Source organism: Ursus maritimus, unplaced genomic scaffold (genome assembly GCF_017311325.1).
Source record: "Ursus maritimus isolate PB19 unplaced genomic scaffold, ASM1731132v1 scaffold_1, whole genome shotgun sequence".
NCBI classification, from domain to species: Eukaryota; Metazoa; Chordata; class Mammalia; order Carnivora; family Ursidae; genus Ursus; species Ursus maritimus.
The window spans coordinates 19,289,395-19,303,766 of NW_024423343.1; the positions used below are offsets into that span (position 1 = coordinate 19,289,395).

Consider the following 14,372-nt stretch of genomic DNA (forward strand, 5'->3'; position numbering starts at 1 on the left):
GGAGCCTCTGGTGACACCGGTGTGGGTGGCAGTCTGGGGGAGGGGGCCAGGATGTCCTGGCAGTTTCAGGCGTCTGCATACTCGCTCGGCCTGGATACTGGAATCTCTGTCAGGCCATGTGGTCTCTTCTTTCCCTCCAATACCCATTTGCCAGTGACAATGGACAAGTCCCATCCTCTTTTTGGACCCCAGCTTCCCCTCCTGCCAAGGAGAGGGGTTGCTCTAGATGGTTCCAAGGCCTTCTCGGTGCTGAGAAGTGTCCCTTCCACTGAGGGTTGTTGATGGAGTGAAGTAGAGTTTGTAAAAGTGCTCGTGACTCAGACACCTTGGACCCACGGCAGTGTCCCGCCCTCGGCAGCCCCGGCCCAGGCCCTGCCGGGCTATCTCTCTTCCTCGCAGAGGCCCCTCCTCCCTGGTCTCATGGGCTCAGACCCTCTGGGGCTCAGCTCTGCCCCGCTGTACCACTCCAGATGTGGAGCGTTCTTTGCACGGAGCCCGGTCTCAGGTCATCTAACAACAGTGGGGGGCGGTGAGGCCGGGGTGTCGGCTTGGTTTGCAACTGCCAGGAAGAAGTCGCTCTGGGACTGTGGAGGGTCACCGTGGTGGGAGGGCGGGGAGGGGGTGGGGGAAGCAGGGAGCATAAGTCTCATCGTTTCAACCCAACTGCCACCTCGCCTCTGAGAACACAATGTCCTTGGCTGGTCTAGGATAGCTGGGGGGTCTGGGGTTTAGGGATCTCCAGGCAGAAGCCAGATTCCTGGCCACTTGGAGTCTTGTGAGTTTTGTTTATGAGAGGAAGGGTCAGAGGTTGGAACAAAAGGGAAGAGGTTGGCATTCCAGTTGGAGGGATTGCAGTTAGGTACCAGAAGGAACTCCTACCTGAGTGAGGCTGTGGAATCTTCCCGTCCCTATTATGTGCCCTACTTGTGCAGGGGGCTCTGACCTTCCTGGAGGCTGAGTCAGCCACCTGGTGGTGGAATGGTTGTGACACCAGGTTGTGCTCCCACCTAAATCAGAACCACCCCCTTCCCCCCAAGAGTGAGGGGGTTAGACCCTCTCCCTTTGGATCCTGGCTTCCCAGTCTCTGCTGTGTGACCTTGGACACATTGCTTAACCTTTCTGGACCTCAGTTTCCCCTCTGCAGATTGGGAGTTGGTAATAGTAGCTACCCTATAAGGTTGTTAGGGAGAATAAAAGGAGCAAATGGGTGTATTTTTTTTAAGATTTTATTTATTTATTTGAGAGGGCACACATGAGACAGCACAAGTGGGGAGGAGGGGGAATGGGAGAGGGAGAAGCAGACTCCTCACTGAGCAGGGAGCCCTATGGGGGGCTCGATCCCAGGACTCCGGGATCATGACCTGAGCTGAAGGCAGGCGCTTAACTGACTGAGCCACCCAGGTGCCCCATGAATGTATTTAATTAATCCCTATTCAGGGCCCTCCAGGGGCTGCTCACCTGATTTGGGGTAAAAGTCCAGGTTCTTGCATTGGCCTGTACAACCCCACAGGACAGCTTTCCTCTCTGACATCTCCTTCTAGAAGCTCTCTCCTTCCCTCACTCTGCGTCAGATACCTGATCTTGCTGATCCTTGAGCATAACAGGCATGATGCTGCTTCGGGACCACTGTTCTCCCTGTTCCTTCTGGCCGGGAGGCTCTTCCCACAGATCCCCGCCAGGCCCTCTCCCTCCCTCAGGTGTCATGCAAGTGTGAGATTCCCCGCACCGCCCCCCCCCGCCCCCCGCAACCGTATCTCCTCTCCCTGCTTTCCTTGTCCCTCCACATCTCACCAGCTGGTACACGGTGTGTCTCACTTACAGGGCTCCCTTCATACCAGCACATCAACCTCTGTCAACAAAGGATTTGTATCTGTTGTGATCACTGCTGTATCCCCACCATCTGGCACATAGTAGGTGCACGTCCCGAGTGGCTGGAAGAAAGGCGTTCAGCTGGATGCCCGGTGTGGGCTAGGTGCTCAGCAAGGACGACTGCTGTTGCCCATGTTCCCTGGCTTGCCTGTGGGCAGGGGTCTGTCTTTTCGGGGGGGCTGGGCTCCAACGGGAAGCTCTGCTGTCGTCCCCAGGGAGTGGGAAAGTGACCCAGGGGAAACCGGGCGAAAGTTTGGCTTCCCCCAGAGAGCACTCAGCACCTGTTTCCTCAAGGCAGGCAAGGCAAGGGGTTCACAAGAGGGAGGAAAGGGCGGGTTGTATTTTTCCTTCCTTTTCCATTTGCTGCCTCCCCTTCAGCCTCAGCAGAGCTGGTCTCTGATCTCCCTGCTCCCTTCCCTCGTGCCTCACACCGTGTGTGTCTGTCTGTTGTGGTTTCTCCAGGTCTCGGGGACCCCCCAGCTCTCCCTCTGGCCTTCTCACCCATCTTGCTTCGATCCTACCCCCCTGGGATCGGGAGCCCACGTCCTGGGTACAGGATTTCTGCCCGGCGTGTGCCTGCCAGACACACTTTTCAGCCTGTGCCAGGCCAGCGAGGGCAAAGTGGCTTAATCTTCAACCCATGTTTTCATCTTACTCAATAGATGTTGCCCAAGGCCTAGGGTAGAAGGGTCCTAGGGTCACCTCCCTCCTGTGGGGTCCCCCGGTGGGGGCAGAATGAAGAGGGGAGAGGGCTTGTTTGCCACAGACACTCCTGATCCTTGGAAATTGCTGAAGCAGCTTTTCTTAGCTTCTGAAAAATAGTCAAAAGGAATTTCCCGAGGGTGATAGCCAAGTGGAGTGGCTGCCGAGGTCGGCCGGATGGCGAGTCCTCCTGCACACACAGCCTGGCACCCAGGAGACTTGCTCTGGGGACAGATGGGGGTGCACTGCTTCTCCTCACACAGACCCGCCCCTCGGCAGGTGCTCAGAATGTCCTTGTGGGATGAACTGGAGGTCAGGTGGGGAGTTTGTGGGGACAGGGGGGGAAGAGGTGAATGGGACAATGGGAATGCCAGGCTGGATTCACCCGTAATAGCCATCAGAGCAATAGCGAGGCATTAACCCTTGTATGGAACTTTCTTTCTGCCAAACGTTGTTCTGAAAGCTTTGCAAAAATAAACTCATCTATTCTTCACGACAATACGCAAGAGAGATGCTGTGATTATCCCGATGTTACCAATGAGAAACTGAGGCCTCAGGCCACAGAGCTATTCAAAGGGGTAGCTGGGATTTTAACTCAGTAGTCCAGCACCACAGCCCATGCTCCTGACCATCAGTCATGACAGACGTCATTCACTTGCATGACACCTGCGGTTTTCAAAGCCCTTCCGCTGACATTGGGCCATCCGGAACCCGCCGTGGATTGTGTGGAAGTCTGGGCACGTGTGAGAGCCACCTGGGTAGGCCGAGGAACAACGTGGGGCTCAGAAAGGCTAGGTGACCTGTTCATAGTCCCACAGCAGTCGGGGGGCAGGTGGTGGTGTGCTGGGTCAGGAGTGGGGTTTTAGATTCCTGGTTCTGCTTTCTCTCCAGGATCCCCTAGATGCTTGCTGCTGATATAAACACTGGATGCAGCCAGGTGGACTTTTCTGGGATTTCCTCTCCTTTCCTTTCCTTCCTTTCTCCCTCCCTTCCTTTATTTATTTGAAGTATAGTTGACACACCATGTTACATTAGTTTCACGTGTTGGGATTTCTTTTTCTAAACAGCACCAACCACAAGTGCACCAGCTAGCTTAGGGCCTGGGATTTAGAGGAAAGTCTGTCCCTCCATCTTTCTCTCCAACCATCCTACCCACAGACATTTCCTGAGCGCCCACCTTGTGCCCACTGCTGTTTTAATGCTGGGGCTGCAAAGTCCTTTCTGCCACAGTGCCAGGCCTTCTAGAAAGGCAGGTGGGGTTGGGGTCGGCATGGAGCCATGGGTGTGAAAGGACTTTAGACACCATTTGGTCCAGTCCTGCTCTGTTTCAGCTGAAATGGAGGCCCTGAAAAATTTTTTTTGACTTAAGTTTGTTTTTTTTTTTATTGTGGTAGAATATACATAACATAAAATTCACCATCTTAACTATTTTTGAATGCACAGTCATGATATTAAGTTCATTCCTGTCCTTGTATAAACGTCACCCACCCATCTCCAGAACTCTCATTATCTTGTAAAACAAAACTCTCCCCATTTAACAAGAACTCTGCGTTCCCCTTCCCCAGTCCCTGCCAACCACCATTCTCTTTGTATCTCTCTGAATTTGACCACTTAAGTGCCTCATGTGAGTGAATTCATATAATATGTGTCCTTTTGTGACTGGCTTATTTCACTTAGCATTGATGTCCTCAAGACTCCCTGTGCTGAGGTGTGTGTCCTTCCTTTTCAAGGCTGAATAATATTCCATTGTACGTCTGCATCACAATTTGCTTACCCATTCATCTGCCAGTGGACATGTGAGTGACTTCTGGGTTTCAGCTCTTGTGAGTAACACTGTTTTCTTGAGGGCAGCCACCCTCCTGGGCATAAGGTGGTGGTCCTGAGATTTTCAGACGACTTTCCCAAGGTGCTCGAGTGTCAGATCTGAGACATGCTGTCTCATGGAGGAGGAGGAGGTCATGATGTTCTGGACAAGTGTGCAGAGCCCTCAGCCCTGATGATGGCATCTTGCCCCCCATTAAGGAGACTGACTAGCAGTCGCTTTAGTTTGAACTCCAGGCTCTGATAAATTTCATCCTCTAGCCGTGAGTACCATGAGCGGCCATCTTGGAAGATTCTAGAAAACGGAGCAATGTCAGGAGAGATGAGCCCAATAGAGCCTTGGTTTTCAAAGGAGAGAGCCAACTGGGCATTGCATTCCGAAGGAGATTCTCAGAGTGGGGAAGGAGGCTGAAGATCTCCATTCGTGCACCAGGGCTGCGAGGTCTGGAGAGGGAAAATACAGAGCAGATGCAGAATGGGAATGAGACGGGGGGAAGGGCGGATTTGCTGTTGCTGTCCGGAGCAGAACTTAGTAGGTGGAGGTTCTTACAAAGAGGAGGAGACTTGGATGTAAAGGAGAGCTTTTGAACATCTGAAATGGCCCAGAGGGGCTGTTCGGGGGAGTTGCTGTCTGTTGCTGGAACCCACACTCGCCAGCACCTACTAGGTGTAAGGTGGGTCTGATGGCAAATTCCTTCTCTGGGGAGGGCCTGGTCGAAGTCCTGCCCTTAGACTAGGCTGTGAAGGGACATGGCGCTTGGAGGTCAAGGCATCCATGAATGAATGTGCTGACTACTGTCCCTGGGGACCTCCACTGGGAGAGACCCAAGTCAGGTGAAGAGAAGTCGTTGGGGGCCATGTTCAGTGGGGGAGGGGGGGAGAGGAGTATGAAATGGAAACTAATTAGTGCCTGCCAGGGGCCTTCTGACCAGAGGGGGCCCCGGGGGCCAGGGAAGGGAGCAATCAGTTTGTGCTGTGGTAGTTGGGGAAGTCTGTCTCCTGTTCCAGGTCTAGTTTAAGATTTGAGCAAATGGAAGAGAAGAGGGAAGGAGGAGGGAGAGCTGAAACAGAGGGGGCAGGGCCTTGGTATGAGTTACTGAGCCTGTTGGGAGCCAGGGCAAATCCAGGGTAAATATTTTTGGCTGGTCTGCCCTTGCTGGGGGTGGGGGTAGTGGGAGCCAGGCAATTCTGTGTCGTTTTGGTTGGTGGCCCTGGCTGGGCGTGCTGGTGGAACTGGTGAGTGCAGGATGGAAACAGAGCGAACATGGCATGTGTGGAGAGGGGCCAGATCAGGGAGGAGTCCACAAGCTGGGCAGGGGAACTTGAACTTGATGAGCCAAGCAGTAGGGCCATTATGGGTCCTTGAGTGGGGAAGTGACCTGGAGCAGGATCTGAGAGAGTCTGCTGCCAGCTGTGGGGTGTGGCTCGGTGGTGAGAGGGCTGCGGGAGGAATGCTGGGCAGGCCAGAGGCTGGTGCAGGTGCTCGGCTGGAGTAGAGAGAATGTGGACAAGAGTGGCCAGAGGGGCACGGAGGAAGGGCCTAGGGAAACCCAGACTCCCAGTGCCCTGGCTGAGGGGAGAACAGCGTCCAGTGCAGAGCAGGGGCAGGAGGGGGTGAGGCGTATCCCACTCTGGCCTGGCTGGGTGAGTGCACGCCAAGCCTGCAGTTGCCCCCTCTCTGCTGGGAGCTGTGTGCCGGGTCCCTCGGGGTGAACTGGGGCCAGCCCGAGGACAGGAGTGGGCTTGCCCGGGCCCCTTCCTGGGGGGGGGGGGATTGCAGGGAAAATCAGGCATCACATTTCATTTAATCACACCCAGCCTGTTCTTTTTCTCTGGTGGCCTAGGCCTGCCCAGGACAGGATGGAGCCCCAGGAGGGACTTCACCCAAACCCTTCATGGGGAACCAGGCCTCCGGCCTCCCTCCCACCCTGGCCGGGCCTAGCGCCACCTGTTCCGCACCCTCTCTCCAGCCCCCTGCCCTCAGTGCTGATACCCACCCCCAGTGGCTCCCCCTTCCTAGGGTGGTGGTAATTAACGTGGGGAGGGTGCGGGTTGGTAGGTGAGGGGCAAACACAGGCTTTGGGGTGCAGACCTGGACACTCGGTTTCTGCATCTGCCCAAAGGGGTTCAGATGCCACCTGAGCGGCCCAGCTGCTGCAGGATATTTTGTCCTTGTGCGATAGTCCCTCTCCCACTCCGGGGGACCGTGGGGTCTGTAACGTGCCAGCCCGGCTACGCCCCCCTAAATGCCCAGTAAATGGCGCTTCCCTGCTCTTCCCTTTTGCTTCCAGCCCCTCCCTTCACTGCTTAGGGTTCTATTTCTGGAACAAGTGAGCCTGGAATAGCCTGCTGTGGGTCCCGGGGCTGAGGACACTCTGGCCCCCACCAGCCCTACCTGCCAGCTCCTAGCTGGCTCCCTAGCTCCCTTCCCATCCTGATAGGCAGTGCTACCTGTGATCTCACAGTGCGTTGCCATGGCGGGAGATGTGATGTCATGGGGTCGTTTTGGCCTGAAAAACTGCCTGGATTCCAGGCCTCCCAGGGGGCAAGAGTGGGGAGGGCTGGAGGGGTGGAAGGGAGGAGGGTGTGAGGAATTTCTGGACAGAATGTTCCTCCGGAGGCTGAGTCCGCATTCTGCGCCAGACCCCTCCCCCCAGCCTGGGCTTGGGCATCTACCCCTCCCCCCCATGGCCCTTGCCTTGCCTTTTCCTTCCTCCACAACAGCAGCCCACAGAGACATTTTTTCCCAGCCCACCCTCCCTGCAGGCCACCAACATGTCATACTGCACGAACCTCTGGGCATCATCCCAGCTCCCCAGCCCCTAGGACCCACACAGTTAGGGGTGGGTATGCATGCACGGAGGGGGCGTGCGTGTCTTTTTTTGGAAAAAAAAACTTGAGGAAAGGATGTGCAGTTTCCCTTATCCGCCCTGTGGTTCACAACCCCTCACTTTCAGGAAGTTCTCTCTGCTGTCTGATCTCAGTGTCTCCTACTGCCGTCCACTTCCTCCTCTTCCCATGGCAGTGCTGCAGTGCACTGAAGGAGTCCCTTCCTCCCTGGGATCCAAGACAATTCGTCTGTAAGTCACAGAAAGCTTGTTCCCAATGGGAGGGCAATTGACTGAGAAGAACTTGCAGTGAGTGAGCTTTGTCAGGGAGAGGAGAAGGGCCCGAGGGGGATAGAGGGAGTCCACTTCAAAGACCAGCTGTGCGGTGTTGGGCAAGTGACCGAACCTCCTGGACCTTCTGTCTCAACTGCAAAGCGGGGTCATGCTTACCTGCCCGAGTGGCTCTGAGGATTGACGATCGTGGAAGTAAAGAACTTGATATTATGCCCAGATCATTAGCACTTCATGCACGGTGACTGTTACTGCATGGCCATTATGCAAAGGCGTCCCCAGAGCAGGGCAGGAAGAGGTGAGGCAGGTGAGGCACGTCGGGTGGAGCACTGGAGGAGGCCTGGCTCTCAGGCTTGTGTGGGTGCACCTTGAGCAAGCTGAGGGTAATGCCTTCTGAAATTTCCCGAGTCCCTGCCTTGCTGCAGACTTCCAAGTGTGAGACCCCAGAGCAGAGTGAGCTGGGAAGCGCGAGGTCTGGCCACCAAGCGGCACCAAATCCAAACCCTGCCACCTGCTTGGAGGTGTCCCGCCCCGGGGCAAGGAGGATTCTGGAAGACCCCTGGCGGGGCTGTGCATGGGCTGCTCTCCACTTTGGGAAGCCTGGGGTCCTTAAGATATAGGTTTTGTCGGGGTGCCTGGGTGGCTTAGTCAGATAAGCATCTGCCTTCACCTCAGGTCATGATCCTAGGGTCCTGGGACCGAGCCCTGCATTCGGCTCCCTGCTCAGTGCGGAGTCTGCTTCTCCCTCTCCCTCTGCCTCTTCCCTGGCTCTCTCCCTCTCACATAAATAAATGAGATCTTAAAAAAAAAAAAAAGCCATAGGTTTTGTCTTGGGCTTGGGTAGGGGTGGGGCTAGTGTGGGGGTGCTGTCTCTGTCTGGGCTCCAACTGCTGCATCCTTCTGCAACTGTGCCTCGGGGAAGGAAGAGGAGAGCCCACAGGGAGGTGTTCTGCTAACCCTGCCTGCAGGTTGGCTAGGGACTGGGGTGAGGGGCAGAAGGGTGAGCTCAGCAGTGGGCTCTGCAGGACCTGGGTGCCAACCCCAGTCGTGCCATGGACCACACTATGAGAGGGTGGGCATCTGGGAAACAGGGAGGGAGGGAAGAGATGGCATCTGAAGTCCTTCTCAGAGCTGGTGTTCTGAGGAGTGGTGTGCAAGGATGGGGGTGTGTCCTGGTCAAAATCCAAGCAAAGATGGAGCTTAGAGACCTCGGCCCCAGAAGGTCCGGGGGTGCTGTGTTGTCAGCGGTGAGCATGGTCAGGGGGCCGGGGGAGGCAGTGAGGGGCTCTCTTGTCTAGCTCACTCAGTCGGTATTTGCTGAGGGCCTCCAGTGTGCCAGGCCCAGTCCTAGGCTTTGGGGGCTACAGGAACTTACGTGATAGTAGGGAAGGAAGACCCTCAATGAGATCAGGAAGTAAACTACCTACTGTGTTGGAGAGAGGAGTTCTAGGAAGAAAAATAAACCATGCGACAGGGAGAAAGTCATGTTCGAGTGGGTGTGCCCAAGGTGGGCTAACAGCCCAGTCCGAGTAGGTCTCTCTGGCCATCGGCTCTGGCCCTGCCAACCTCAAGCCCCACAGCTCGGGTGCTCTAGGAGCTTCCCTACAGCATTGCTGGGGGCCTGGGGTAGGGCAGTGCTGGGGAGAGCCTGCCCTCGTGCTACCTGTTCCTTGCCTTTTTCATTCCCAGTGGCCCCATCCCTGGGGGTGCCCGGGAAACCGAGAAGCAGGACTGCAATCCTGGGAGGACAGGGATAGAGGAGAGGGCTGGGGAGCTCAGCATACATGCTGGGTTGTGTTTGCAAACACTGCGGCAGTGGGGGGATGCGGGGGGAACACACTGGGTGTTTAGCTCCGGAGGGGTTTTTGGAAATCTTTACCTTCTCAGGGAGCCACTTGACCAGTAAGTTGAAGGCATCTGGTGGCTGGCAATGTGGCCGGCCTCCAGCGGCGTGGGGAAGGGGTGGGGGCAGAGGGGCTGGTGCTCAGATGGTTGCTGGCCAGGAGGGAAGTTTCTCTTGCAGGGCTGAGGCCTGTGGTTTCTAATTGACTCGTCTCCCTGGTTTGCATCGTGCCAGACCCGGGGTGGGGGGTGGATGGAGCAGGAGGGTCAAGGTGGGGTAGGGTGGGCCTTGGGTGTGTGCAGGCATGGAGAAGAGAAATAACAGCTAACATTTATTGAGAGTTTCTTAAGTGCCCGGCCCTGTTCTAAGTGCTTAATGTGCTCCGTCTCATCTGGCGCTCACAAAATAGCCCTCTGCAGGCCTGGTGAGCAGCAAGGACAAAGTGGTCTGCTTGAGGTCACCCAGCTAGTAGTAGAGGGAGTCAGGACGGGGCCCTGGTGGTCTGCGGCTAACGCTGTGAGCTTAAACCCGTGGTTTTCGGAGTGTTCTCCCCGGGGCTGGAAACCTTTGAGAAATGCACGCTCTTGGGTCCCACCATAGGGCCGCTGGATTAGACCCTCTGTGTCCTCCATAGGCCCGCTGTCCCCTCTGTGTCCACAGCCCTGCAGGTGATTCTGAGGGCTGTTTGAGACTCAGAATGTTCGAGAACATTCTGTTCTGCCCAGGGTCCGGGCCTCTTAGGAGGCTTTCCCCAGAGCAGGACGAGGGGCTCTTCAGGGCCTGTCATAGGCCTGGGGCAAGTGCTTTGTCTCCACCTTCTCTGTCCTACCCCGTTTCTGTCCTTTCTGACCAACCCCGTCTAGACAGGCTGGTTAAGAGTGAGGGCTTTGGAGTTGAGAGATCTGGATTCAAATCGCAGTTCTGTGGTGTAGGCTGTGCACATAGAAGGTCCCTGGAATCTGCCCTCCTGGAGTCCTCCTCCTTGCCTGGATGCCAGAGCAGCCCAGAGAGGCCTTCCAGTCCAGCCACAGTCTCCACCGGAGTGTTGCAGACCCTGGCCAGAAGGGAGAGGTGGGGTGTCGGGGGCCAGGGTGTGCTGGGAGCACTGCCGGGGACTCCCCTGGTTGGGGCTGGTGGTTTTGGAGGCTGAGGGGGAGAACCTGGCCCCAATTAGCAGCAGCTCCTAGAGCTGGGGCTGGGAGGGCCTGGGGAGGACTTGGGGTTGGGCTGGGAGGGAGTGGAATGTGGCATCTTTACTTCTCCAGAGCCACCCTCAGGCTGCAGATGGGCTGACCTGGGGGCTGGGAGGGCCCAGCTGACTTGCCTTCCCATCTCCTACTCTGTTCCTGGGCCCTGTCCTCCCTCAACCATCCGAGTTGCCTTGGCCGTGAATGACTCAGGAAGTTTCATCCCCTGGAAAGAAGTTTTGGCCTCAGTCTCCCATCCTCCAGGCTGTGGGGGTAAAGGAGTCCAGGCCATTTCCAGAAAGAACACTACTACTTTGACCTCTGTCGGCTTTCTTCCTCCACGCCCTTCTTGGCCCCACTCTCCTCCCTGATGCCAGAACCTTTCAGAGGTCATTCTGTCCATTCCTCTGTCTTTCTCAGGGGTGAGGAGCTCACCAGCAATGGGGTTAGGGTGGGCATTTCATGTTCTGAGACACTGTATCCTAAGGTGGTCCCCATTCGTCTTGGCAAAGGCTTCCTTCCTCACCTTGACGGTCATGCTCATGTCCTTGTGTGTGATTCAGGGGCCCCTGGAACCACCTCACTGGGTTGGGAACAGAGCCCTAGAGCCTGGAGGCAGGAGGTGGACCTGGAGTGGGAAGTTTCTCTCCTGTTATGGGGGAGTCCAAGGAGCCTGCTTTTCAGGATGCCTTTAGTAGGAAGCAGGTCTGTTGGTCCTGGCTGGGAAGGGGTGGCACTGGCACGAGGGACAGGCTCGGTCCACAGGTGTTCATTGGTGGCCCTCTACATATCCATCCCAATCCCTGGAGTGAGGGATATGGCAATGGAGCTGGTAAAACACTGCTTTGAATCTGTTTAGGGGGCAGGTGGGATAGGTCTCACAGCACAATATTGGGGAACAAGACATGCTCCCATGATGAGATTATGTATACCCTAACGACCAGATACGTAGCACAGAGGGCAGGCTTATTGGAGTTCCAAGGTGGGAGGGAGTCCTTGCCAGGTGTTCAGGAAGAGCCTCGTGGGGGAGGAGAGCTTGTCGGAGGAGAACATGGGCGGGGGAGCCATTCCACAAGCAAAGGCCTGGATGCGGGTATAAGCCAGGGGATCCAGGGGACAGGTCTGGATGGGGCCGAGCTTTGGGGCACTGAGGTCTGCGAGTGGACAGGGCTAATGGTAGAGGGCCTTGAAAGCCCACAGAAGGTAAAACTCTGGCAAGCCTCATCCTGGGCTGTGGTGATTTCACACAAAGAGCGGGAAGGACAGAGTCCCAAGATGGCGTTCAGATCCCGTGGTCGCCAGTAGTAGTCGATGACTCTGGGCCACTCGTTTAACTTCTTTTCTGTGAAGTGGGGCTCAACAGTGCTAATGGGGGTGAACTAACCAGGTTCTTGGCATGAATAAATGAGCTGGTACAGGTGAAGATATCTGCCTGGTAGGAACAGGTGTGACTTTTACCTGCTCTGTGTTCCTTTTTGAGGGGTCAACACTGAGTCGGAGGCCTTGGTGAGGTTTGTCGAGCTGGGTGGTTCTACTACCAGCAGGATTGTTTTTCATTTTCTAAACTGCCTCCCGAGCTTGGGGCTAGCCAGGTTAAGTCTGAGCCTTGGGTTTGTGCCCTGGGCCCTGCCTCAGGAGGCATTCTGCCCATGGCAGCCACCAGCCCCGGGGAGAGAGCCAATCCATGGCTGTTCGCCCTGAGGCCTCACACTGTTTTCCCCCTGTGTTCACAGCCCATCAACACCGAGAGTGCACCGAAGAATGTAGCCAACACGGTGAGTGACAGCAGGTGGGGTGCGTGGCAGGGAACATCCCGGGCAAACATGGGGAGCCCAGAAGGCAGAAGGGCGATTTGGGGGAAGTGAACATAGGTGTTTGGGGTTAACTTTCTGGAGTAGATTTGAGGAATTCAGGGAAGGTGATGGCGATGTGGGTCACGTTGGGAGCTGGGCGTGTGACATCACTTGTGTGTTCAGAAATGGATTGCTGGGGAAGTAGGCAGGCAGGGGGGAGAGGCCAGTGGCTAAATGTGGGTTTCTTTATTAAATATGTAGAATGCGGGAAAGCCGGGCAGATGTTTCCAAACAGATCTTTCTGACTTAGCAGAAAGACAGACAATTTCCCAATTTCCTCAAGGCTGCATGGAGGAGGAAGGGAAGAGAGTGGGTGGGTCCTGTAGTGCAGAAGCTGAGGTTAGCTGCCGAGGGCATCTCCTGGCCATGGCTGCTGCCCAGTCATGGGCTTATGGTTGGAGGGCTTGTGTTCAGATGTTGCCTCCTCCAAGCATCTTATTGTGTGACTGTTGGCAAGTCATGAGCCTGTGTGTGCCTCAGTGTTCTCACGTGCAAAATGGGAACAGGAAGATCTCCCAGAAGAGTGGTGGTGAGACACAAGTGAGAGGGTTGGTTAGCTCTGAGGGGCTTTTCATGGACAAGGAAATGCTAAACAAACACCTAAGCTCCCTCCCAGGCCCTGCGCCAACCCCCTCACCCCTGTGCCCCTGCCAGACCCAGGAGGGGAAAGACCAGGGTGCCTCTTGATTACTTTCCTTGACTCCCCGCTCTGACTTTTCTCCTTTTCTCTGTCTCCAGGGAGAAGGAGCGTTCCGGGGTGGAAACACACGGAAAAGCCTTGAGGAAGACGTAAGTATGGGGAGAGGAAGGGGAGGTTGTGTCTGGGCTCATGGTGCCCCGGGGGCATTGCAGGTGTGGTTGATGTCTCACACCTGTCTCCTTTGATGGAGCATCCCTTTCCTCCTTTCCAGAAAGGCAGGCGGGGGTCACGCAGCCCTGTGGCTGAGAAGGGGAGGAGAGGTTGGGATGGTGAACAGGCCCCATGTACTTACATACTGGGCCTCCGTCTTGGTTTTGGCCTCCAGTTCAGCTGGACCCAGAGCCCCTTTGCCCATCACTTGGCCAGACCTCAGCGCTCCAGAATGGGGAGGGAGGCCAGAGAGGGAGTGCTCTTTGAGGCCTGGCTTAGTGGCGAGCAGTCATCAAGGTAAGGCCAAGCGAAATGGGCAAAGGGACTAAGGGCAGAGGTGAAGAAGGGACAGCAAGAGGGACTAAAAGTAGAGGTGAGGAAGGACTCTTGGGCTCTCAGAGGGTCATCAGGGCTTGGGGGAATTGCATGCTCTGCATCGTGGGAGAAAGGAGTCTTGGAAAATGTCAGAGTGTTCTGTGGGACTTTTAAATGCCATTGATTCGGGAGAAGGCTGGAAGATGGGCCAAGCCAGGTGATCCCTCTGGGCTCCTCCAGACGTGCATTTCTGGTGCAGGTCAATGGGCAAATTCCTAAAATGGAAGGACCCCAAGGAAGGGCAGAAGGGGCTCTCCCAGGACCCTGCTTTGAGCAATGCTCGTGTCTGGGCTTGTCCTCACATCCCTGGGGGAGATGCCCCACAGCGTTAGGCCTTTCTCTTTCTTCCCCACCCTTCTCTGACGATTTGCCCCCCTGCTGGCCTCTCCATCCTTGCCCGCCCTGATCTGCAGAGGAACAGGGAGTGGTTTTGGCGGTTGGCACAGGGGGAGCTGTTGATGGCATGAGGCCCTATCATCTGACAGCTGCCTGACCCACGGTGGGGGGGGGGGCCTGGAGGGAGGCGCTGGGGCAGCCAGAGGCCGCTGCTGTGGCCCGCCACACTTCTGCGGGGAGCCTGCCACCACCGCCGCATTGCCCAGGGCCAGCCCTGCAAGGCCGGCCCTGCAAGGCGGAGGTGTTCCCGGGGCTGCGTGGCCTGTCCAGATGGAGCGGGAGCATGCCTCTTAAATTAGTGGGGAAGGCTCTGTTCAAGGTATGCGTTGGTCCTATGGGCACAGGGGCACGTGTCGA

At 56.2% G+C, this 14,372-nt stretch overlaps 1 protein-coding gene across 6 annotated transcripts in view; it reads left to right on the top strand.

Annotated features, from left to right (window-relative positions):
- The window catches only part of TNS1 (tensin 1), a 204,151-nt gene that overhangs the window by 92,175 nt on the left and 97,604 nt on the right, over positions 1–14,372 (top strand). For all 6 annotated transcript variants that reach the window (XM_040640876.1, XM_040640886.1, XM_040640880.1 and 3 more), the window contains 2 exons: positions 12,275–12,316; positions 13,133–13,183. In XM_040640876.1, the coding sequence (XP_040496810.1) occupies positions 12,275–12,316; positions 13,133–13,183 (93 nt within the window). The remainder of the gene's footprint in view (positions 1–12,274; positions 12,317–13,132; positions 13,184–14,372) is intronic.